This window comes from Ursus arctos, unplaced genomic scaffold (genome assembly GCF_023065955.2).
Source record: "Ursus arctos isolate Adak ecotype North America unplaced genomic scaffold, UrsArc2.0 scaffold_23, whole genome shotgun sequence".
NCBI lineage: Eukaryota > Metazoa > Chordata > Mammalia > Carnivora > Ursidae > Ursus > Ursus arctos.
Window position 1 is genome coordinate 8,649,235 of NW_026622908.1, and position 24,304 is coordinate 8,673,538.

Consider the following 24,304-nt stretch of genomic DNA (forward strand, 5'->3'; position numbering starts at 1 on the left):
AATAGAGAGTCCAAAAGCCCTTATTGGATACATCCAGATAAGGTTTGGTTAGAAATAAATTTACTGGGGGGCGCCTGGGTGGCTCAGTCGGCTAAGCATCTGCCTTTGGCTCAGGTCAATGATCCCAGGGTCCTAGGATCGAGTCCCACACGGGCTCCCTTGCTCAGCAGGGAGCCGGCTTCTCCCGCTGCCTCTACCTCTGTCTCTCATGAATAAATAAAATCTTAAAAAAAAAAAAAAAAAAGATAAATTGACTCGGCCTCTCCAGTGGATGAGTTCTGGGCAAGCAGTACCCCGTTTGATAGCCCAGGCTCTCTAGTTCATTGTTCTTTTGCACCTCGTGCTCTTAGAGCCCAGGAGCCCAAGGAGCCTCCCTGAAGCCCGCCAACTACAGACACCGCAGCCCTCCGCTGGTGCAGGTGCAGAGCATCAGAGCCCACCGCCTGGCCGCTCGTCTGCTCCAGGTGTGCGAAGACCCCACGAGGCCCACATGAGCTGGGCGCGGCCTTGCGCAGCCTCAGTAGCCAATGGTTTTCCCCTTTGCAGACTTCAACAGTTCTTCTACCGTTTCCCTCCATTCTTTTCGTCTGCCTCGCGAGGGGGCGGCCATGAGCTGGGCCGCTGGAGTCCTGCGGACCAGCCGGAGCGTGGGCGCCGCGGGAGCGGATTTCTTTTGCCTGAGGATGGCTCTGTGTGCCTTGCAGACCGCACGCATCCCGGTCAGGGGTGGCTGGCCCTTCACCCGCGTGAGTGTGGCCGGAAGTACCGCGTGCCTGGCAGTCTTCCCCCGGAGCCTAGGGAGCCTGGTCTCAGTCCCGGAGCTGAGAGCTGGGCTAGGGGGTGGGGAGGGGAGGAAGGGCTGTCCTCACTGTCGTATCATTTTTGGTGGAGCAGCCCCTTTGCCTTCACTCCTTCTTAATTCCTCTTAACTGTACCACCCTTCTCCCCACCCCCACCTCTACCCTTCAACCCCCGCCCCCCCTTGGTTTGCCTCCTGGATGTTGGGCTGCTGGCCAGAAACCGCCCAGCTTCTGTGTAGCCACTTCCGTCGTTCCCTGTTGGGTCTACAGCACCTCTTTCCCCACTGGACCCAGGAGTTCTCTATAAGGCCCTTCTCACTATAGGTCAATTCCGAATCTCGAAGTGGCTTTGCAGTTTTTCCTCACTCTGTTGGGTTTCCACGATGGCGACCGTCAAGGGTGAACTAAGAATTTCACTTCGGAGGAGGCTGTTCATCGCAATAAAATCTCCATTATAGGAACTGGAGCCGTTGGTTTGGCCTAGCGATCAGCGTCTTATTAAAAGTAAGTTATGCGCTTTGTGCCATAGGGTTAACCAAGATTCCCTCCTTTGGATGTAAGGCTACTGCATATGGTTGTCAGGTTGTATCCACTTAAAGGGGTGAGTGGGGGCCCTATCCAGTCCCTGCTGGTTTAGTCCAGAGGAAAAGGTGTGCTTTTCTAATTGTTTCACCCAGAGGGCCTGGGGTGCTTTTTCTATTTTTTATGATGGTATCCTATGTGTTAGAATGTTGACATTTCACTTTCGCTCCTGTGATGACAGTATGAAGTACCCCTTCGCTTGACTAGGAAACAGCTCACACACACACACACACACACACACACACACACTGAAGAAATAGATGGCAGGAAAAAAGTGTACAACTTGTCAGTTGTGGGTGTCCTCCTAGTATCAAATACAATGGTCTTTTTCCTTTAAAAATCTCTCCCCTATTTCCTAGTCTCTGTCTTTATTTCCCTTCTTCCTTATCCATCTGAGGTTAGTTTTAAGTGTTTAATTCATAGCATTGATGTGGCAGATAAAGTTAGCTTCCAGTTAAATGACTAGACAGGGGACTAAAAAGATTCTGACCCCTTTCTAAGAACATTACCCTGGTTTGAATCCATAATGTTTTAGTAAATAATAATAAACTCTTGGAGCTATGCTTTGCTTTTATTAATGGAATATCTATAAAATTTCCTGAAGCTGCCTTTCTATAGCCTTTATTCCTGGCATGATTATTGGATTTAAAGGAGTGGCTCTGGGTTTCACCTAGATGACATAAGTGTCCTTAAGGCACTAAGAACGTCAGCCTTTGTCAACTGCTGCTCCTAGCAATCTTATGAATTCCCAATGACTCGTTTTGTCCTATCAACTATAATGCCTTTATCAGGCGTGTCATCATCGCTAATGAAGAATACACTTACATGAAAACCAATACGTTTGTTGTCAACATCAATAGTAATGAAAACAATGTGCTTTATATATGTTATCGGAAATCCCAAAAGTAATTATTAGGTCTGTTTTACAAAGGCAGGTTGCATGAATAGAAAAGCATACAGATAATATGTACAGAAAACCTTGAGGTAAAAATTTATTTACTATCTCGCTTTGAAGGTCCTTTTTGGGAAGGATTGGGCGCTCTCCATAAGAAATAGGTAATAGCCACAAGCGCCTAGAGCTTGAATTCTGTGATGCTGACAACTACAGCATTTGTATGTCTCAGAAAATGTGGTGCACCGTACCCTACAAAGTCCCAGCTTAAGGCTCACTTTAACCTCTTCCTCTCCTGGCCCCAGCCTTGGCAACTTCTTTCATTCAAGGAGGTGGTGATACCTTTGTTTTTGTTTTTAAGATTTATTTATTTATTTGAGAGAGAGAGAGAGAGAGAGCAGGGGGAGGGGTAGAGGCAGAGGGAGAGAAAGAATCCCAACGCTGAGGGTGGAGCTCTCCCTAGGGCTCCATCCCAGGACCTGAGATCATGACCAGAGCCCAAATCAGGAGTCGGGTGCTCATTCAGCTGAGCTACCCAGGCGCCCCAAGAAGGTGGTGATACCTTAAATAGCTCCTTGCTGATAAGGAAGAATTGTCAGTAGGAATTGTCTATTACTTTATCGGTGGAAATTGATGGTACAAACCTAGTAAAGAAACAACAATGTTTTCTAAAATTACTGAATTATACCACAATACATAAACTTTCACTAATATAATGTGATATCTACGAGGGCAGGAATCTTTATTCCATTGATTGCTGTATCCCAAATCTAGAACCACGCCTAGTGTAATAGATGCTTAGTAGTTGAACGAAAGAATAAAAGCCAGATGCATGTTAAGAGGGAGAAAGTATTGGATAGCAAATGCAGAGAGTGGATATTCTACCCACCTTCATTTTTATAAGTAATGAAAGTGTCCAGAGAGATTGCGTTAAAATACTTTTGTAATAGACTTTATTTTTTTAAACCTTATTTTTTAAAGAACAGTTTTAGATTTACAGAAAAATTGAAAAGATAGTACAGAGTTCTATCTTTACGTCACATCCAGTTAATAACATCATATGGTACATTTGTCATAATTAATGAGCCAACATCTGTATGTCATCATTAACTAAAAATCCATACATTACCCAGATTTCCTTAGTTTTTACCTAATGTCCTTTTTTCCGATCCAGGATCCCATCAAGGATACCACCTTACATTTAGTCATCGTGTCTCCTTAGGCTCCTCTAGGTTGACCGTTTCGTACTTCGCTTTCGATAACTGGCAATATTGAGGATTACTAGTCAGGTATTTTGTAGAATGCCCCTCGATTGGAATTTGGTATTTTTCTCATGGTTAGACTAGGGTTATGGAGTTTTGGGAGGAAGACACAGATTTAAAGTGGCATTTTCATCACATCATAACCAGAGTACGTACTGTAAACATGACTTATCATGGTTGGTGTTGACCTCAGTCACCTGGCTGAGGTCGTATCAGGTTTCTGTACTTAGAGTTACTCTTTCCCCCCCCTTTTCATACCATGCTCTTTGGAAGGAAGTCTCTATGTACAGCTCACACTCACAGAGTAGGGAGTTTTGCTCCCTCTGAGAGTGGAATGTCTACATAAATTATTTGGAGTTCTGCATGGGAGATTGGTTTCTTTCACCCTATTAATTCATTTGTAAATATTAGTATGGATTCGTGGATTTTATTTTATATTTTGGGTTATAAACCAGTATGTCTTCATTGATTTTGTTTCTCAAATTGTTCCTGCTTTGGCCACTGGAAGCTTATTCAGGCGGCTACTGTGTGCCTTTAACATACCCCATCGACAGACGGTGTGTTTTTTAATTTTATAATAATTTTTATTATGTTGTATTAGTCACCATACAGTACATCATTAGTTTTTGATGCAATGTTCCATGATTCATTATTTGCGTACAAACCCAGCGCACCATGCGATATGTGCCCTCCTTACTACCCATCACCGGCCTATCCCAATCCCACACCCTCCTCCCCTCTGTTTTGTTTTGAGCACTTCTTTATTCCCTGGCACTATGTTTCAGCTTCTTCATCTTATATATTTTCTGCTCTAGGCCCAAATCAGCCTTTTTTCCAAGGATCCCTAGTTCCTGTTATTGAAGAATGGTATTATATAAACCAAGGTCTGGGTGTTGGGTGTGCTCATTGCTACTGGGTTTGCAGTATATTTTTAAAAACAGCTTTTCATAGATAATTTTATCGATACGATATAATTCTGCTATATACTACTCCAATCACTGAATAATTCAGAGTATCCAGAAAGCATCGGCATCTCCTTAAGCAACAACATTTCCCTTGTGATAGAGTTTAGACTTCTAGGCTAATCAGCTATGATCTAGTTTAAAACTTAAAGTGCTTGCCTTTGGATTTCCATTAATTAGAATAAAGTAAAATATCCAACAATATAAGTTGGACATATGCTTAAATTGTAGATGCTTGATTATTTATTTCTAAGTACTAGAAAAGTCATTTTTTTCAGTGAAAATTTTAGTTATTTAAAATTTGTATAAATTTGTAGTTATTTAAAACATTTTTTCAAAAGATAATACACTCACAGGGTTACAAAATAAAAGTAATATAAACAGATATACCTGGCAAAGTGTATATTTCATCTAGTTTCCATCCAACTTTTCCCTCAACGTCTCTATAGGCACCGATTTAAATTAGTTTCTTGTGTATCTTCAAGTGTTTCTTTTGCAAATAAAATGCGTTATTTTCCCTCCTTTCTTACATGTAAAGTAGCATGCTAGAAATATATAGTACTGATTAGTTTTTGCGGGTAATATTGCCTAATTATAGAACTATAAAATTTTAGAGTTGGAAGGGGCCTTATATTTTAATCCATTTATTTAAAAAACTGTTCCGGAGCTCCTGTGTGCTAGGTGGGTGCTAAGCACCACAGTGGCGATGAGTGAACACTTCCTATTCTCAAGGAGTTCATAGTCTGATGAGAAATTCCTTCTGCAGAATCCCTGCTTTGTCACTGTGCAGCCTCAGCTTGAATTAAAGCGGTGTTCATACCTGCAGAGACTCTTCTACTGTTTAAACAGCTTCTGTTGTTTTCCTAATTGTGAACTGAAACTTTCTTTGTAACTTGTATCTCTTCTGGTTCGGACATTCATGCATTTGTTTATTTATTTATATTTTTATTTTTTTTACAATTTTATTTATTTATTTGACAGACAGCAAGAGAGGGAACACAAGCAGGGGGAGTGGGAGAGGGAGAAGCAGGCTTCCTGCCAAGCAGGGAGCCCGATGCGGGGCTCGATCCCAGGACCCCGGGACCATGACGCCTAAGGCAGACGCCTAACGACTGAGCCACCGAGGTGCCCCAGGTTTGGACTTTTATAGCATGAAATGTTGAACATATTATGACTCCTTTCAGTCTAATAACTCATAAGGTGCACATAGATTTTTGGTATTAGAATTTTTTTTCACCCTTCACTCAGTTAAGAGGCTTACTCCCTCCCCCTGCTTTTGACTCATTTCCTTTAGGGTTTCAGTGATGAACTTGCCTTTGTGGGTATTGATGAAGGCAGATGGACTGGTGAGACAGTGGATCTTCATGAAAATGCCAAACATTGTTTCTAGCAAAGATTACTGTCATAGTTAAGTACTATAAATATTCTAATGTGACATGAATAAATAAGAAAATCATATCTTTATCTCCCTTTATGAAGACTTCTTCAGGTTTTTTTTTTTTTTTTTAAGATTTATACGTTTGAGAGAGAGAGAGCATGCCTGCATGCAAGCATGAGCAGGAGGAGGGGGTGAGGGAGAGGAAGAGAGAGAATCTCAAGCAGTCTCCTTGCTGAGCATGGAGCCTGACGTGGGGCTTGGTCTCACAACCCTGAAAATCATGACTTGAGCCCAAACCAAGAGTCGGACACTCAACCAACTGAGCCATCCCAGGTGCCCGTTCCTCAGTTCTTATAAAGTTGGTTGCTCCCTACTCTGTATACTCCTAACATCTTGTTCAGATTTCATTAGGTTTTACTTCCGTTTATTTTCAGGGTTTCCTGCAGCACCAGAATGAGTCCCTGTGAGCAGCAGTAATAGTAGTTATCGTAACAGTTATCGTTAATCGAGGGTCTGTTTTGTGCCAGATACTTGTGCCAGAGCTGAGCACTTTATGTATATATTGAATCCTTAGCACAGCTCTGTGAGGTTTTTACAGATGATCATCTGTGAACTGGAGTTAAATAAAGTGGAGTAAGGGTTTGAACCCTGTTCTATTTGACTCAAAAGCCTAAGTTCTTTTTTTTTTTTTTTTTAAGGATTTTATTTATTTGTTTGAGACACAGAGCAAGAGCGAGCAAGCATGAGCGGGGGGAGGGGCAGAGGGAGAGGGAGAAGCAGACTCCCACCCAAGCAGGGAGCCTGATGCGGGGCTCAATATGGGGCTCGATCACAGGACTCTGGGATCATGATCTGAGCCAAAGGCAGACGATAACTGACTGAACCACCCAGGTGCCCCTGTTAGGAGGTTTTTAAAAAATGTACAAGGAAAACTTACTGAAGTTTAATAAAACTTAGTGACATTTCCTGAATTTAAAAGAGTGCTATGGGCATAGTAGATCTAAGGAAGCCCACTCTTTAGTAAATACAGTATGGTGATTGAACCTAACAGGAAAGGCGTACTTAAATGTCAGATGTTTTCTTCCATAATATATTTTCTGTTCAAGTCTTTCCCCAGATTACCTTGTCACTACAAACTCCCAACATAGTGATTATCATAGCAGGTGCATGCCAGATAAAAGGAGAAACACGCCTTGATTTAGTCCAGCGAAATGTGTCCATGTTTAAATTAATGATTCCCAGTATTATCCAGTACAGCCCATGCTGCAAACTGATTATTGTTTCCAATTCAGGTCAGCTTTGTTTTGATTGTTCAGTGAAGAATTTTTATGTGTGGGGCAGTGTGAGTGGGTTTAGTAACTTGGTAGAAAAAAGTATTTTTTTAAAAGATATATATTTATTTATTTATTGGAGAGAGGGAGAGAGCATGAGCAAGGGGAGGGGCAGAGGGAGAGAATCCTCGAGCGGATTTCCCACTGAGCACAGAGCCTGACCCATGGCTCCATTCCAGGACCCTGAGATCATGACCTGAGCTGAAATCAAGAGTCAGCTGCTTAACCGACTGAGCCACCCAGGGGCCCTGAGAAAAATATTTAAATTCTAAACTGATAAAATAACCAGAATACGTTCTGATTTTGTTAAAGTAACATGTGTTTTGCACAGTTGTAATCAATGTGTATGTACTATACTGAAGATTTCCTTAAATACTAGCATGTACGAAAGCATAATTTGCTTCATCATATGATTTTTGAAGTTTACATTCTAAAGACTTTCATATCTGAGATGTTTTCCACGTTATTGAGGGTGCAGAAGTGAACGTAGCACTCTAGTTTACTGCCTGACTTTCCAGAATTGTGCAGCTCCTCACTGGTGCATGAATAAAGTGGACAAATTCAAGATATATTTTGGAGATAAAATGTGCAGGACTGCTGATTGTATGTAGTGAGGGACAGGGAGGAATAAGAAATGACTTCTGGGTTTTTTCCTTGAGCAACTACTTGGATGGTGGCTCCATTTACCTGGGTTGGATGCTTTCCAGGGGTGGGAATCAGTGAGGGAAGTGGGAGAGGGCATTGGGTTTAGGGGAGAAAAATCAAGACTTCCAATCGAGACATGTTAAATTGGAGATATCTGAAGACATTCAGGAAGAAATATCAAACAGGTAGCCGATTGAGTCTGGAGCTCAGAAATCTAGGCTGTGATATTCAAATTATTGTATTTTAGGGGCGCCTGGGTGATGCAGTCATTAAGCGTCTGCCTTAGGCTCAGGGCGTGATCCCGGCATTCTGGGATCGAGCCCCACATTGGGCTACTCTGCTGGGAGCCTGCTTCTTCCTCTCCCACTCCCCCTGCTTGTGTTCCCTCTCTCACGGGCTGTCTCTCTCTGCCAAATGAAGAAATGAAATATTTTTAAAAAATTATTTTAAAGTCATTTGGAATAGGTTTTTGTCTGCAGGTAGATAAAACTGAGTACGTGACTACGTTTATTCATTTAATTTTGATATCGAGGAACTGCTATTTATTTATTAAAGATTTTATTTATTTGAGAGAGCGAGAGCATGAGAGAGAGCACACAGGAGCAGGGGGAGGGACAGAGGGAGAGGGAGAAGCAGACACCCCGCTGAGCATGGAGCCCAAGGGAGGGCTCAATCCCAGGACTCTGGGATCATGACCTGAACCAAAGGCAGATGCTTAACCCACTGAGCCACCAGGCACCCCAAGGAACTGCTGTTTAAATTTTGTTTGATAATTGTATTAAATATTTATATGGCTACAAGAAGTCTAGCTTCTATCTCTGTCCTCTTTTCCCTTTAGCCTCCATTAAATTTTTTTATTGTTTATAAAACGTTTTTTGTTTCTATGTATACTTTTCTCCATCCTCTTTTTTTTTTTAATTTTATTTACATACTCTCCACACCCAGTGTGAAGCTCGAACACTCGACCTCGAGATAAAGAGTTGCATGGTCCCCCAAATGAGCCAGCCAGGAGCCCTTCCATCTTCTTTAGTTTAATAACATACGAAGATTACTCCATAGTTTTAGACACGTGTCAATTACTGTGGCTTTGTGGTAAGTTTTGAAATCAGGAGGTGTTAACTCCTCCAACTTTGTTCTTTTCGGGATTGTTTTGGCTCTTCTGAGTCCTTTGCATTTCCCCATGAGTTTTAGAACCAGTTTGTCAATTTCTGCAAAAAAGCCTGCAGAGATTTCGATAGAGTACGTTGAATCTGTAGACTGATTTTGGTAGTATTTCCATCTTGACAATAGTAAGTCTTCTGACCGATGTCCATAGGATATCTTCCTATTTATTTATTTAGGACTTCTCTAATTACTTTCAGGAATGTTTTATAGTTTTCAGTCTACATATCTACTTTTTTAGATTTTTAGATTAGATTTTAGTTAAAAGATTCTTAGGATTTTCTATATACAAGATGATGTCTGTGAATATAGTTTTATTTTTCCTTTCTGATCTGAATGGTTTTTCTTTCTTTCTTGCCTAATCGCCTTGGCTAGAACCTCTAATACAGTATTGCGTAGAAGTGGTGAGAGTGGGCATCCTTATCTTAGTTCCCAGTTTAAGGATAATGTTAACTGTGTGTTTTTCATAGATGCTCTTTATTATATTAGGGACATTCTATTCCCAGTTTGTTGAGGGTTTTTACCATGAATGGGGTTAGATTTTGTCAAATGCTTTTTAAAAAAAAGATTTTATTTATTTACTTGAGAGAGAATAAGGTGGGGGTGGGGAGGGGGAGAGGGAGACGGAGATGGAGAGGGAGAAGCAGGTTCCCCACTGAGCAGGGAGCCTGATTCAGGGCTTGATCCCAGGACCCTGAGATCATGACCTGAGCCAAAGGCAGATGCTTAACTGACTGAGGCACCGAGATGCCCCTGTCAAATGTTCTTTTTGTTTGGACTTTATTATTATACCAATTGGTTTTTGGATGTTAAGCCAATTCCCAGATAAATCCCCGTTAGGCATTACGTAGAATCCGTTTTAATGCGGTTGGATTTGGTTTGCTAACACTTTGTTGAGGATGTTCATATTTATATTCTTGAGGGCAGATGTTTTTCCGGAGGGGTCTTTGTCTACCTTTGGGTAATATTGTCCTCATAGAATGAGTTGTAAAGTGCTCCTTCTTCCATTCTGGAGGAGTTTTTGAATGACTGGTACTGTTTGAATGTTTACTAGAATTCCCTAGTGAAGGCTTTGCTTTTGGGAAAATTTCCCAATTACCGATTTAATCTCTTTTTGTTGTATGTCTATTCAGATTTTCTATTTGAATAAGTTTCAGTAGTTTTTGTCTTTCTAGGAATTTACCTATTTATGTAAATTATCTCATTTGTTGGCTCATAGTTGTTCATACTATTCCCATATAATCTTATTTCTCTGAGGTTAGTAGTGATGATTCTGTCTTTCATTCTGGTTTTAGTAATTTGATTCCTTTTCTTCTTTTTCTTGGTCAGTCTAGTTTGGCCAGCCTAGATTTTTCAATTTTGTTGATCTTTTCCAAGAACCCATTTTTGATATCAGTAGTTTTCTTTATTGAATTTCATGTTGCTTCATTTTTATTTCCATCCTAATCTTCATTATCTTTTCTTCTCTTTCCTTTGGTTAGTGTGCTCTTCTTTTTCTTATTTTTAAAGATAGAAGGTTATGTTATTGATTTGATATCTTTCTTTTTTTTTTTTAAGATTTTATTTATTTATTCGACAGAGATAGAGACAGCCAGTGAGAGAGGGAACACAAGCAGGCGGAGTGGGAGAGGAAGAAGCAGGCTCCTAGTGGAGGAGCCTGATGTGGGGCTCGATCCCATAACGCCGGGATCACGCCCTGAGCCGAAGGCAGACGCCCAACCGCTGTGCCACCCAGGCGCCCCTGATTTGAAATCTTTCTTGTTCTGAAATAGGCATTTATGGGTATTGATTTCCCTTTAAGCTCTGAGAAGCTGCATCCCGTAAATTTTGGTGTATGTGTTTTTGTTTCATTTGTCTCAAGTATTTTTAAATTTCTCTTAAGACTTTTTTTTCTCTTTTGAGGAGCAAGAGCCAAGTGTTGTATTTCTTGTCTTGCACTCAGAGTACTGCTTAATGACGTCATTGGCCTGAGGTTCTGTGTCCTAGTCCTTAACCACCACACGACGGCAGCCGGTCACTTTATGGAGTTTTCCCGCTGTCAGCTTTACAGACGCCTGCTCATCCCCGTCTCTCGTTGCCAGCCTCAGTTAGGGTCATTTGGTGCTCCCCGAAGCAGCTTCACCAGCCCGACGTGAATGGCTTCATCACATTTGGATGAAACACACAAAGATGGGCTTGGTGCTTCTCCGAGGCTTTGGCAATTTCCTTACTTCCACATGCTAGGCCACTGGGGACGAGGGCAGTCTTCAGCACCTCTCGTGAAGCCGTATGAACGTCCACTACACCTCCAGCAGCAATGCCTTCCTGGGCCGCGGCGGTAGGTTACGGGGGAGGCAACCCTTACATGGCAGCTGAGCCTCTGCCTCTGAATAGCTTGGCAGGGGCAGGAAGAATCTCTTAAGATTTTGTTGTGAACCACTTGTTACTTAGGGGAACGTGGTGTTTAATATTCAAATATTTGTGAATTTTTCAGATTTCCTTATGTTGCTGATTTCAATTTTCTGTTCTGGTATGAGGATATACTTTGTATTTCAACTCTCTTAAATTTGTTGAGATTTATTTTGTGGCCTAGCATGCAAAAGATGGCAAATGCCCTTGAGAATGTATATTCTGCCGTGGTTGGGGGCTCTGTGTCACGTAGTTCTAATTGGTGGGTAGTATGTGGTTGTTCAGGTCTTCTGTGTCCTTGCTGATTACCCGAACAGTTCTCTCCATAATCAAGAGTGGGGTGTCGAAATTTTCAGTTTTTGTTATTGAATTGTTCACTTTTCCCTTCAGTTTTGTCAGTTTTGCTTTATGTATTTTAGGGGTGTATGTTTATAACTGTTATAACTTACTGATGAATTACTTTTTATTATTTTAAAATATCCCTCTGTTTCTAGTAACTTTAAAAAAATTTGACGTTAATAGAACTACTCAGGTTCACATTTGTATGGCGTATAATTTTCCATCCTTTTACTTTCAACCTATTTATATCTTTATTTTTTGTTTTATTTTTACTTTAATTTCCGTGTAGTTAACAGTGTTATATTTGCTTCAGATGCTATTTATATTTTTAAACTTACAGTGCGACTCTTCTTTTTTTTTTTTTTTTTTAAAGATTTTATTTATTTATTCGACAGAGATAGAGACAGCCAGCGAGAGAGGGAACACAAGCAGGGGGAGTGGGAGAGGAAGAAGCAGGCTCATAGCAGAGGAGCCTGATGTGGGGCTCGATCCCATAACGCCAGGATCACGCCCTGAGCCGAAGACAGACGCTTAACCGCTGTGCCACCCAGGCACCCCATAAACTTACAGTGTGACTCTTCTACAGAGCAATATAATTAGATCTTGTTTTATCCAGTTCGAAAAACTGCCTTTTTAAACAAAAGATTGTTATTTATTTAAAGAATTTATTTATTTATTTGACAGAGATCACAAGTAGGCAGAATGGCAGGCAGAGGCAGAGAGAGAAGCTGGCTCCTGCTGAGCGGAGAGCCTGATGTGGGGCTCGATCCCAGGATTCCGGGACCATGACCCGAGCAGAAGGTAGATGTTAAACCGACTGAGCTACCCAGGTGGCCCAAAACTCTGCCTTTTGAATGGATTTATTCACATTGAACGTTTTTACTGATACGTTTGGATTTATGTTGGCCATTTGGCTATTTGTTTTCTATATGTCTTATGTCTTTTGTTCCTCAGCTCCTTCTTTACTGAGTGTTTTTGCATTTAGGCGATATTTTCTGAAGTACCATTTTAGTTCCTTTATTTGTTTTTAACTATGGTTTTTGAGGGTTTTTGTTTTTTAGTGGTTGCTCTTGGGGTTACAATATACAGCTTAACATATTATGATCTACTTCACATTTTTGCACATTTAATTCCAACAAAATACAGAAACTTTGTTCCATTTTGGCATCAGTCCCTCACTGACTTCTGTGCTATTTTTTTATATATTACGTTTATATATATTACAGAATCAACAATAGTGTTATAATTATTGCTTTATATACGTAATCTTGTGTCTTTTGTAGAAGCTAAGAGGAGAAAATATACATTTATTAAGTTTTTAATGTTGACCTTATTTTTCCATTGCTGGTATTCTTTATTTCTCCATCTGGATTTGAGTTAATGCCTGGTGTCACTTCCTTGCTCTACTCCAGCTTCTTTCTCTTGTCCCTCCTCTGGGTTGTTATTGTCAAATACCTTTTATTTCTGTGTCCTGTAGGCCCAGTAATGAAATTTTACAGATAATTGCTTTATGCAGTTTTAAATAAGGGTGTGTGTGTCTATACACACATTTTAATCTATAAATTATAAGTTTTATATATAAAATATATATTACAAAATTATGTACATATAAATCATACTTTTTTTTTTTTTACAGTTGCTACATATCGCCCTTACCAGTGCTGTTTATTTCTTCATTTCAATTTGAATTGTTACGTGGTATTACTTCCTTTCAGCCTGAATAACTTCCTTTGGTATTTATTGTCAGGCAGGTCTGAATTCTCACTCTTTATTTGGGAATGTCTCTATTTTGCCTTCATTTTGAAATATGGATTTGCGAGGTCGAGAATTCTTGGTGGAGTTTCTCTTACAGCACTTTGGACGTCATTCAACTGTCTTCTGGCCTCCTTTGCTTCAGGTTAGAAGTCAGCCGGTAACTCATTTTGGCTCCCTTGTCCGGCTTCTCTAGCTATCTCCAATACTTCTCTTTGGCTTTTGATAGTTTGACTATAATGTGTCTAAGTGAGAATCTCTGTCAGTTTATCTTACTTGGAGTTCCGTAAGTTCGTGGGTGTGCAGATAAATGTTTTATCAATTTGGGAAGTTTCAGCCATTATTTCTTCAAATAACTGTTGTGCTTCTTTCTCTCCTCTTTCCGGTGTTACTGTAATGCATGTGTTGGTGTGTTTAATGGTGTCTCACGTCTCTGTTCTTTTTTCTTTCTGTTCTTTAATTTCGGTAGTTCATGGATTATCAAACATTTTCTCTTAATTTTACCCTCTCCAAATAAAGACTTGTTTATTCTTAAGACCTTTATCTTTTCCCCGTCCTATTGCATTAGCTAAGAGGATCTCCAGTACAGTGTTAACTAGAAACACTGGTAGTGGGTATCCTTGTCTTGTTCCTGACTTTTAATGAAAATGCTTTTAATTTTTCTTCATTATGTATAATGTTTGTTTTGGATTTTCACAGATATCTTTTTGAGGTTAAGTAAGTTTCCTGCTTTTCCTAGGTGATTGATTGAGTTTTATTTTTTAAACCCTACATGGGCTTGGAATTTCGTATTTTTTTTTACAATTCAAATAATCATTAATGTCTTTTCCTTTAAATCCATGTGGTATATTAATTGATTTTCTGATACTGAACTGTCTTTGCATTTCTGGGGTAAACTCTACTTGGTCATAAAGTATTTTCAAAGACCCCACTTAATTTTATTTGTTAGTATTTTATTTAGTACTTGTTGGCATCTATGTAAATAAGTGATATGGGTTTATTTTTCTTGTGGTCTTTGCTTAGTTTTGGTGTCAGGGTTTTACTGTTCCTACCAAAATCTTTTTGTTATCAAATAAAAAACAGGTTGCATGAGAGAAGAATGAGCTGTTCCTTGAAGTTTTGATAAAACTCATCTGGAAAATAATTTGAAATGGTACGGGGACAGATTTTTGATAGCTCATTAATGTTTATTTTCCATTTCTTGAGTCATTTTAGGAAGTTTTCTAGACTTGATCATTTCATCCAAGTGTTTAAATGTACCGGCATGTATTTCATATTTTATGAGAAGTTGTACCCCCCCCCAACCCTCCACCGCAATCAAGCCTCCCGGCCTTAAGGTCGTATCTTACGACTTTTTGAACTTCTCTGTGATTACTTCTGTTTCCTAATATTGTTTGTTTGGGACATTGCCCTTTCCCCTCCTAGTTTTGCTAAATATTTTTCTAATTTGGAGTTTTCCTCTCCCCAACAACTAGCCTTCTATTTTACAGATACTGTTTTTTTTTTACCCTAGTATTGTCTGTTCTTTACTTCCTTTTACTTTATGATTAATAACTCTTGTCACTGATTTTTTGTTTTAAAGATGCATTTGAGAATATAAACAAACCAGTTGGTACTTTTTGGGAGGTTTCTGTGGTATTTTGTTACTTTTAGGGTATTAATATCAGCTCTTCGGAATCTAGTAAGGCTTAGTTTGCGATCTAGTTAATTGATGGTGTTTGTAAATGTTCCTTATTATTTAAGGGAAAAAACTGTATTGGGCATGATGATTTTTCTATATTCAGTCGCACTTATTTTTTTTTTTAAAGCTTTTTAATTTATTCATTCGACAGAGATAGAGACAGCCAGCGAGAGAGGGAACACAAGCAGGGGGAGTGGGAGAGGAAGAAGCAGGCCTCCAGTGGAGGAGCCTGATGTGGGACTCGATTCCAGAACCCCGGGATCACGCCCTGAGCCGAAGGCAGACGCTTAACCGCTGTGCCACCCAGGCGCCCCCAGTCGCACTTATTAATTTTACTAAGTTATTACTAATTTCTACTGATTTTTAATTATTATTGACTTAAATATGTTGAAAGTTTCCACTGATTATGAGTCACATTCACCTTGGAATTCCCAATTTTTCTTCATATATTGAGGCCATTTTATTAGTTGCTTCTACGTTCATGATTACAATATGTTGTTGAATTGTTTCATGTACTGTGTAGTATCTCTGTCCCTATTAATGCTTTTTTGTTGAAAATTCCATTTTTGCTATTCCTGCAGCTACACTGACCTTCTTTTGGCTTATAGTTACCACTTTTTAAATTCAATAAGAAAAAATATTCTGATAAAGCTAATAGTTTAAACTAGCTCACACATCCAAACCATCAGGCTATACCAAAAATCTTTCCTTTGCCTCCTGGGACTAAGGCCTGATTATGTTTTGCTCGACAATGACATTCTAAGATCTATGCTTGTTTCTCTCTGTTCCCACCTTACCTGAGCTTTTTGCTCTAAATGGGTTATTCTCTGAGGAAAACTATCATTTAAAAGACTTGATAAGGGAGCATTCATTAACTTATGTTTATTTATTTATTTTTTTTAAGAGGGAGAGAGAAGAGAGGGGCAGAGGGAGCGGGAGAGAAAGAATCTCAAGCAGGCAACACGCCCAGTGTGGAGCCTGACCTGGGGGCTTGATCCCATGACCCTGAGATCAGGACCTGAGCTGGAATCAAGAGTCAGATGCTCGGGCACCTGGGTGGCTCGGTCGGTTAAGTGGCTGCTTCCAGCTCAGGTCAGGTCGTGAACTCAGGATCCTGGGATTGAGCTCCAAGTCGGGATCTCTGCTCAGCGGAGAGCCTGCTTCTCCCCCTCCCTCCGCCTGCAGCTCTGACTGCTTGTGCTCTCTATCAAATAAACAAAATCTTACAAAAAAAAAAAAAGGTGATTAACCGACTGAGCCACCTAGGCACCCATTTCTCAAACTTTTTTATGGAGTAAACCTACTACTGTGTTTTACACAGACTATGCAAGGTAGACACAAAAAGGGTTTTCATAATTTATTTCTATTGGGTGGATATTGTTGGAATTGTGGTATAGTTGGAGTTGATAAAGAACCATGTTTTTTTCTCCCATAAAACATCAGATTTACCAGTTTTAGATAAACCTAAAAAATGGATCATGTTAGATAAAAACATTTTCTTTTTTTTTTTTTTTTAAGATTGTATTTATTTATGTGACAGAGAGACAGCCAGCGAGAGAGGGAACACAAGCAGGGGGAGTGGGAGAGGAAGAAGCAGGCTCCCAGCGGAGGAGCCTGATGTGGGGCTCGATCCCAGAACACCGGGATCACGCCCTGAGCCGAAGGCAGACGCTTAACGACTGCGCCACCCAGGTGCCCCAGATAAAAACATTTTCTGACACGAACTCATTTTCTGACAGTTTTTTCTTCTCAGTGGGTATCTTAACCTACGTAGCCTGGAAGTTGAGTGCATTTCCCATAAACCGTGTTATTGGTAGTGGCTGTAATCGGGACACTGCCCGTCTCCATTTCTTGGGCAGGGGCTTGGTATCCATTCTGAAAGCTGTCATGTGTTGGTCCTGGGAGAGCATGGAGACTCGAGTGGTAAGCCTAAAAGCACAGCTGAGCTGTGCATTCTCTGAAATGTATTTAGACATTATTGACCATACAGGAAGTTCATCATGCGGTAAAATAGCTCCCGACTGGGGGAAAAGGACTTCTTCTCCTTTAGAGCCTTTTAATAGTGTATTTAAACACATTTTAATAACAGTCTACCAGAAAAACTCACAGATTTGAAAAAAGTGATGATGTTACTATAACCCTACATGTGGATGATTAAACAAGGACTTTCTTAATGCGGCACTAAGTAACATGATACCGTTTATATTTAACCTGGGATACTCTGGTTTAGAAATGTCAGTACCGTAATTCAAGTAACACGGCTTAGAGAGAGTGAGAGCTTGAGTGCAGGGGGAAGGGCAGAGGGAGAGGGAGAGAGAAACCCAAGCAGACTCTGTGCTGAGTGCAGGCCCGATGCGGGGCTTGATCTCAGAACCCTGCAATCACTACCTGAGCCGAAACCAAGAGTAGGACACAACCAATTGTGCCACCCAGGCGCCCCACGAATTCTTCATATTGACTGGAGAATATTATAGGGAAGAGGAGGGGTGCTGTGGAGATAGCAGTCCTTTTTTCCTTCATTTTTCGTAAGAACCCTTGAAATCCATTCATATGGAGGTTAAAATTTAACTATAGTTGAATGTTTAAAACCGTCACTTTCTTGTGTGGAGAATCTCTGCCAAGATGATAGAACTATGGGCCTTATCTCTGGAGAAATCTTAGTTTAGCATATTTGGGGGGGGGACTTAGACATCTGAATTTTTTGATAACTTCTGTCAACATTCCTATTTGAAAGCCACTCAGTGCAATTATAACAGTTTTGCTAAGGCTTAAAAAAAATGCCTGTTATATAATACCATGTAATAAAACGATTTTTTGGGGTCTTTTTCTTAGTTCTTGTGTGGAGGGGAGTGAACATTGCTGGGGTCTCTCTGAAGGACCTGAACACAGATACAGGAACTGATAAAGATCCCGAGCAGAAGGAAAAGGTCCACAGAGAAGTAGTTGCCAGGTAATATGTTCGTTTTGCACTTTCGGTCCCTGGAGGTTAGATGTGGGCCTGAACTCTGCCGGGGGATGAGATTAGCTCCCTCAAATACACATTGTTTTATGTCCCACACTTTTCATTAGCTCACCAGATTATAAATTCTTAGGCAGGGACGGAGGCTGTCCCACTCCTTGCTGAGCCTAACCCTAAACACAGCAGGTACTCACTTGCTGACTGACAATGTATTTTAAACTGTTACACAGTCTGTACTGTTACTGGTAAAATTGATTTCGTATCAATTTCCTTATCTCTCTACTTACCCTCATGACTGTTTACCTTAACCAACTGCTGTAAGAAATTTCTAGGGGAACTTGCTGATAGAAACATTTCATTTTTGTGGCGCCGTCGAGATAGGTGCCACAAAATGGATGTTCGGTGACATTTCTTCTAAAGTTAACTTCCTATGTTCACGGTTTCTCCTAACTCCACAGTGGCGATGAGATGGTTAAAAAGAAAGGATATACTTCTCGGGGTGTTTCCCTGTCTGAAGCTGATTTAATGGAAAGTATTTTGAAGAATCTCAGGAGACTACATCCAGTTTCCACCGTAAGTAAGGTAGGAGGTTCATGTTTGAAAAATCATTTAACATTAACATAAGATAGGGGTAAAAGAGAATTTGTGAGGAACAATTAAGTTTTCAGGTTGATCTTGTGCAAACATCTATCTTCCGAAAGTATCTGCTGCTGAGGAGACAGAGAAAGGGGTGGTGGTGGTGGTAGAGGGACTTATCTTTGTAGATCTTTGTCCTGGTGTTTATTACATTCAATTATATAAAAGTAAGTTTTTTTGCATGTTCAACTCTACAATGGGAACCACTGTGGATAGGTCTTGCTCCATTTTGAGTTGTTCTCTAAGATTTCCAATTATGTCCAGTGAAGAGACCTAAGGAAGAAGCACTAGTTACAAAAGTACTAGCAGTTAGGAGAAGGGGAAGTTGAGGCCTGGTAAGACTCTCCTGCTAGTCTAATGTGACAGGCTAAAGCAAAACGGAATCAAATCATTGGGAATTGTGAAGTGATTCCCTGATAGGAAGTGATTTGGGGTAAGGAGATAGGAAAAGGACAGTGGTTCCCAGCAAACATGGCCAGAGCCTGGGGCCCATGTGGAAAGATGGCTGGTGAATGTGAACAACAGATATGTCTAACCATCTGTTTTGTATTGTTCTCTGTCCTAGTGGTCTATTTTTCTGCCATAATTTATACCACAAGGCTGTTAAATACTCATTTACCCAGCAATTGTTGTTTTTGATATTGCAGACCTTTGTAGGAAGGAAGAGAAGAAAGGGAAGGGAAGGGGGGAGAAGGAGGGAAGGAAGGAAAGAAAGTATTAAGCCTTTCCTTTCAGGGCGTCTATGGAATAAAAGTAGTAGATTCCTTAGTGTTTCTTGTGTCCTGAGAGCACTGAATGGTGTTACAGATCTCATAAAGGTAAAGCTGACCCCTGAAGAGGAGGCTCGTTTGAAAAAGAGTGCAGAAACTCTTTGGGAAATTCAGAAGGAGCTCAAGCTTTAAAGTTGCTTAAAGCTTCCATTCTGAAGTTAAGGAAGGAGAGACAGTAGTTATAGAAATCTAGAGATGTCAAAATTTTGAATAAACCTAAATTCCTAAAAGTGGAAAAAGGGGGCAACAGTGACTTCTCTATTTAGCCCTCTAGATGTTTGAGCAGCCAGATGTTGGATGATACTTCGTTTTTACAGTTCCTACGTGATCGCAGCTCTTGCCCATGTGTATGTGTTTTATATATATATATATATATAAAAATTTGCCATTTGGTTCAAAAGAATGATGTGTGTATACTGCGTTTATAGAGACTGTGATTCTTTTGTTCTGGCTGGCTGATATGGTCATTGATACAATGTAAAAATGAATGTGTACACAGAAATAACTAAATGGTAGTCCCAATCCTAATACTAAATTAAACCTTGATTCGACCTTGCTAGCCTTTATTCTGATAAAATCTGATTTTTTTTCTTTTAAAGTAATCTCTACGTCCAACATGGGACTTGAACTCACAGCCCTAAGATCAAGAGTTGCATGCTCCACCGACTTAGCCTGGCGCCCCTATTCTGATAATTTTTATAGAAGATCTAAACTGTATAAACCCTTCAGTGATGACTGAGACCAAAGTGGGCATTCTTTTCTTGGAAGAAGTCTAGAGTAGGCTCTCTGGCTTCCTAAGCATCTTGAAACATCTTAAATTGTTCCTTTCTTTGTAACCTCATGAATTTTCTACTCATTTTTACAGAAAATTCTGTTCTACTTAGCTGAGCTCTGCATGAAACAGAGCTCATGGAGCTCCACAAACTTGGCTACAGAATCACTCACCAGAAGACTGACTTCGAGTGCCGATAAAAGCAGGTAGGCACTCTACCTTCCTACTTAGCTGTGGCCTGACTGAATTCTCAGGCGTACAGCTTGGCACCTGCCACTCTGTTCCTTTCGTCTTGATGAAAACAGTTATGGTCTAGTGAAGCCTAGAAAGGTAACAAATCTCAGCAAGTACTGGTAGGAGGGTGCCACCTAGGACCTGTCACAGGAAAAGGCACTCAAATCCCTCAATTTCAAATAAATATTTCAAAAGTCAGATTTCTATGTGGTATATCCCATATTAAACAGTTTATGTGTTCCAGAATAAATAATGCTAATTTTTAACTCTATGGATATTATGCTTTGTTTGCAAAATAAAGAACCGAGCTTCTTAGTAAGATTTAATTTTTCCTTAAAATGTTCAATAAAGAGAAAAATTATGCAACAAATTTTATTTAGCATAGTCAGTCCCAACATTCAGCACAAAAAGTTTACAGAGGATAGAAAGTGCATTAATAAAAGCCAGTCTTTACCAAAAGAAAACAGAAAATATATTATTGATTCAAAATATTTTACACTCGAATGATAAACTGCAATAACTTATTCTGGGCACCTACTGATAAGAGAAAGAAAGAGAAGAAAAGGATGCTTTAAGAAGGGCTCAATCTCCGGCTGATATCAGAGAAGTCAGTAGAGGTCACTGAGACCGGCAGTCTTTCTTGCTTTTTGCATTAGTGCCCTCAGCTGGAACTGTTTACGGGACAGAAGACGTACATGCTGGGAGGGGGAAAAAGTTTCAACAGTTTAGAATGGATTTGACCCAGGCATGAAGTATCAGACAGTTTGTAACCTAGTTGGGATCTAAGAACCCTAAACTCCTATCAGCCTTCCTTTGGAACCAATACTTCATTACATGTGGCTTTTTAAACTCACTAGATTGATGCTGGCAGGCTGTGTTAAGGAAAGTTACCTTCTAGACCCTACAAAGGATTATGTTACAGGGAAAGCATGACATTACAGGATCTGACTCCGGAGTTTGAAGTACACCTTGAGATAAATCAAGACACCAGGGAAGCTTGAACTGTGATCCTATCAAAAGTTACATAGAACTTCGATAACTACAACCATCCCCAGTTGTCAGAAAGCAGGGGACTGAGGAGCATAGCCAGCTTTCGTCCCATGCCTAGCAACAGCCTCTCTCTCCGGGCGCACCTTTCCCTAAGCTATGGCACGCAAGCAGGGACAGTGTACAGAAAGGGAGTCTTGGGCCTCTGACTTATACCCAGACATTCGTGTGCTTGCACCAGGTGCAAGACTGCTTTGGCCACTTAACCACAGTGAGACAAGATGCGTAAGCGCCCCGAGCAGCCTTGCATGTGGACGGAAGCACCAGCAGCAGCTGGGTCAACCAGCCAATAGTGGCCACTCTTATCCCTAAAACCACGCTCTTTGTGACCCAGCGGAGAAGAGTAACCAGAACTGGCTCACTGGATCTTCGCGTCTGTACGACAGCACTAAGCCCGCACAGCCTTCTTTCAGGAGGGCTCTGGAACAAGCAGGGCAGCCCAGTACTTTGCAGGGCTGTTTGATCTAGGAAAACGGGCCTAAAATTATGCAATTCTAAGAAAATTAATAGGAAAAAAACCAATCTCAAATGGGTGGGGCAGTCAGCAATCTTCATTTAGATGGTGTATGACCTGAAAGAACCAACGGAGATCTGATTGCCCCTCCTGACCCACCTAGACGCGTAGTAAGCTAGAAGAATTATACTCAGCCTCACGCTGCCTGGGGGTGGGGACTGCAGCCACTAGTCCACCTTCCTGCCCCTCCCAGATAGAGCCTCAGCCCTGTGGAGGGGAGAAGCCACTGCTCAGCCACAGATCTCACTCGCTCTCTTTGGGAATACAAGGAATTTTAACTCTCCCTGCAGAGACACCCTCTTGGTTTGTGGCTTTCAAGGTCAGTGCCTCTTTTACAACATGAGTTCTGAGATCCTGGAAAGCAGACCGAGGAAGACGTACCTTCAGGAAGACATCCAGGTCTATCACTCCCCGCCGCAAGGCTTCCCCCAGGTAAAAGATCGTGTCTTCAATAGCGTTCTCCTCTGCGTACAGATTTAGGATCTGTTTGTATAGTGGGGCTGTGGGGATGATAACCTCATCGATATCATTGTTTTCGGACTGATTTTCCATTTTCTCCAGAGCAGAACTGAGTTCTTCATCCTTCTTTCTCAAAAGTTCTATGTTTTTATCAACCTCAGCCTGAAAACAAAACAGTCCAAGCATGAGGACTTCATACTAAGCGTACATAACTATCTGCTGGTCAAAATGGACAACTCGACTCCACAGACACAGACCCACGAAATAAAACAGCGATACTTAACTCGTGGTTGAGATTAACGCTTCAAATAACATCCTGGCCAAAGGTAGAGGAGAAGGGGTGGCGTAAGATGCTCAGTGAGAACGGAATAAGGCTGAAAATACCCTGCGCTGAGCACTTCCGGTGGCAGTGATAACTTGTCACTTATCAGTGACAAATGCTGCTGCAAACTAGGCCAGCAGACAGGAGGTTCCTTACATGAAAATCATAAAAGCGGTCTTTCTTCCAAGCAAGTGGGCCACTGCTCCAGAGGGAGAACTTTCCCCAGTCTGTACACGTTAATCCACAGAACCCTAAACACCTGAACTTCAGTTACAAGCTAGTGGAGGGGCGGGTGCAGGCTCGGAGTTGTACTGGTGTCACTCTCCTGAACTCTTAAAAATCGCAGGCCACCACTGTGAGGCTGACCTCCCACACCAGCACCATCTGTGAGACTAGTGTGCACACGAACCGCTGTCCCTAGCACCCTCGGACACATTCCTTGGAATAAATTCTCCTTCGTGGGAATGAAAGTGGCGAGTGAAGCTGTCACTTCAGTGATGCCAGTAGGCCTCTATTTCATCATTAAAAAGTCACATGGGCACAGCAGTCTGATAAAAATGTGAGAAAGTTCAAGAGCGAAAGGCTGCCTACACTACGGATGACTGAGAAGGGCTCGCTGCAGCTGCTTTCAGTATAGTTCAAACGACATCCGGAAACAAACAAAGAACGGACTCTTAAGGCTGTGCCCACGGCCTGCAGACCTTCATCCCGGCTTACGACTCGGTCAAATTCTTATTTCCTGGTAACTGGTAACATCAAGCACTGAAACAATCCTTTGAGTCAAACCTCATCCCTCAGGGTGAAGTTGGTGCAAGGAAAATGTTCTCAGTACCTCCAACTGCTCATCGAACGCCAAACCAGTTCCATTTCCAACGAAGCTATGGGGAAGCTACATTCAAATGCTCAAAGTACAATTTTCTGAACTCTTACTAGACCCACAACGTCCAGGGTAGATAAGGTGTAGACATCTAAAATTCGCAACTATACCAATGAGTTACTTACTACTTCTTGATCTAAACGGGTAACCATCTCTTCCAGTTTCTGATGGCCTTTTTTTAGGTCTTCCTCTGTTCGTTTCAAGGCATTGAGCTCTGCCTGGGCACGATCCATTTCCTCCTTCATCCGCCATCTCAGCTTGTCACTGACCGCTGAGATAAGAGAGGCTCGGATGGTGTCCTCGCTGATGGTGCCGTCCCGACTGGGACCTGCAGGGGGTAAAGCAGAAACCACTGGCTTCATTTCCCAAGCACTTCTATTCCTTTCACAGGAACCTTCAGAAAACAGGACAAAATGAGCTGGCATTTTCAAAGTGGGAGGAAAGAGAAATTTTCTTGTAAATGTAATTTCATCAAAAATAACATTAAAATCTGAGTAGATTCAGAAATACTTTCCCTGCAAGAGATTACTATGAATCCATA

The 24,304-nt window shown here is 41.0% G+C and overlaps 1 protein-coding gene and 1 pseudogene across 3 annotated transcripts in view; one reads left to right on the plus strand and one right to left on the minus strand.

Moving 5' to 3' along the window:
* Positions 1-1,056: 1,056 nt before the first annotated feature.
* On the plus strand, positions 1,057-19,670 carry LOC123001770 (L-lactate dehydrogenase A-like 6A; annotated as a pseudogene).
* A 1,232-nt stretch (positions 19,671-20,902) lies between these two features.
* Positions 20,903-24,304, minus strand: part of TSG101 (tumor susceptibility 101) — a 39,468-nt gene continuing 36,066 nt past the window's right edge. For 2 of the 3 annotated variants that reach the window (XM_057317598.1, XM_057317599.1), the window contains exons 8-9: positions 23,889-24,091; positions 20,903-22,726 (exon numbers count right to left, since the gene is read on the minus strand). In XM_057317598.1, coding sequence (XP_057173581.1) covers positions 22,349-22,726; positions 23,889-24,091 — 581 coding nt within the window. In that variant the 3' untranslated portion in view covers positions 20,903-22,348. The remainder of the gene's footprint in view (positions 22,727-23,888; positions 24,092-24,304) is intronic. The other variant, XM_026512245.4, reaches the window with a different exon arrangement.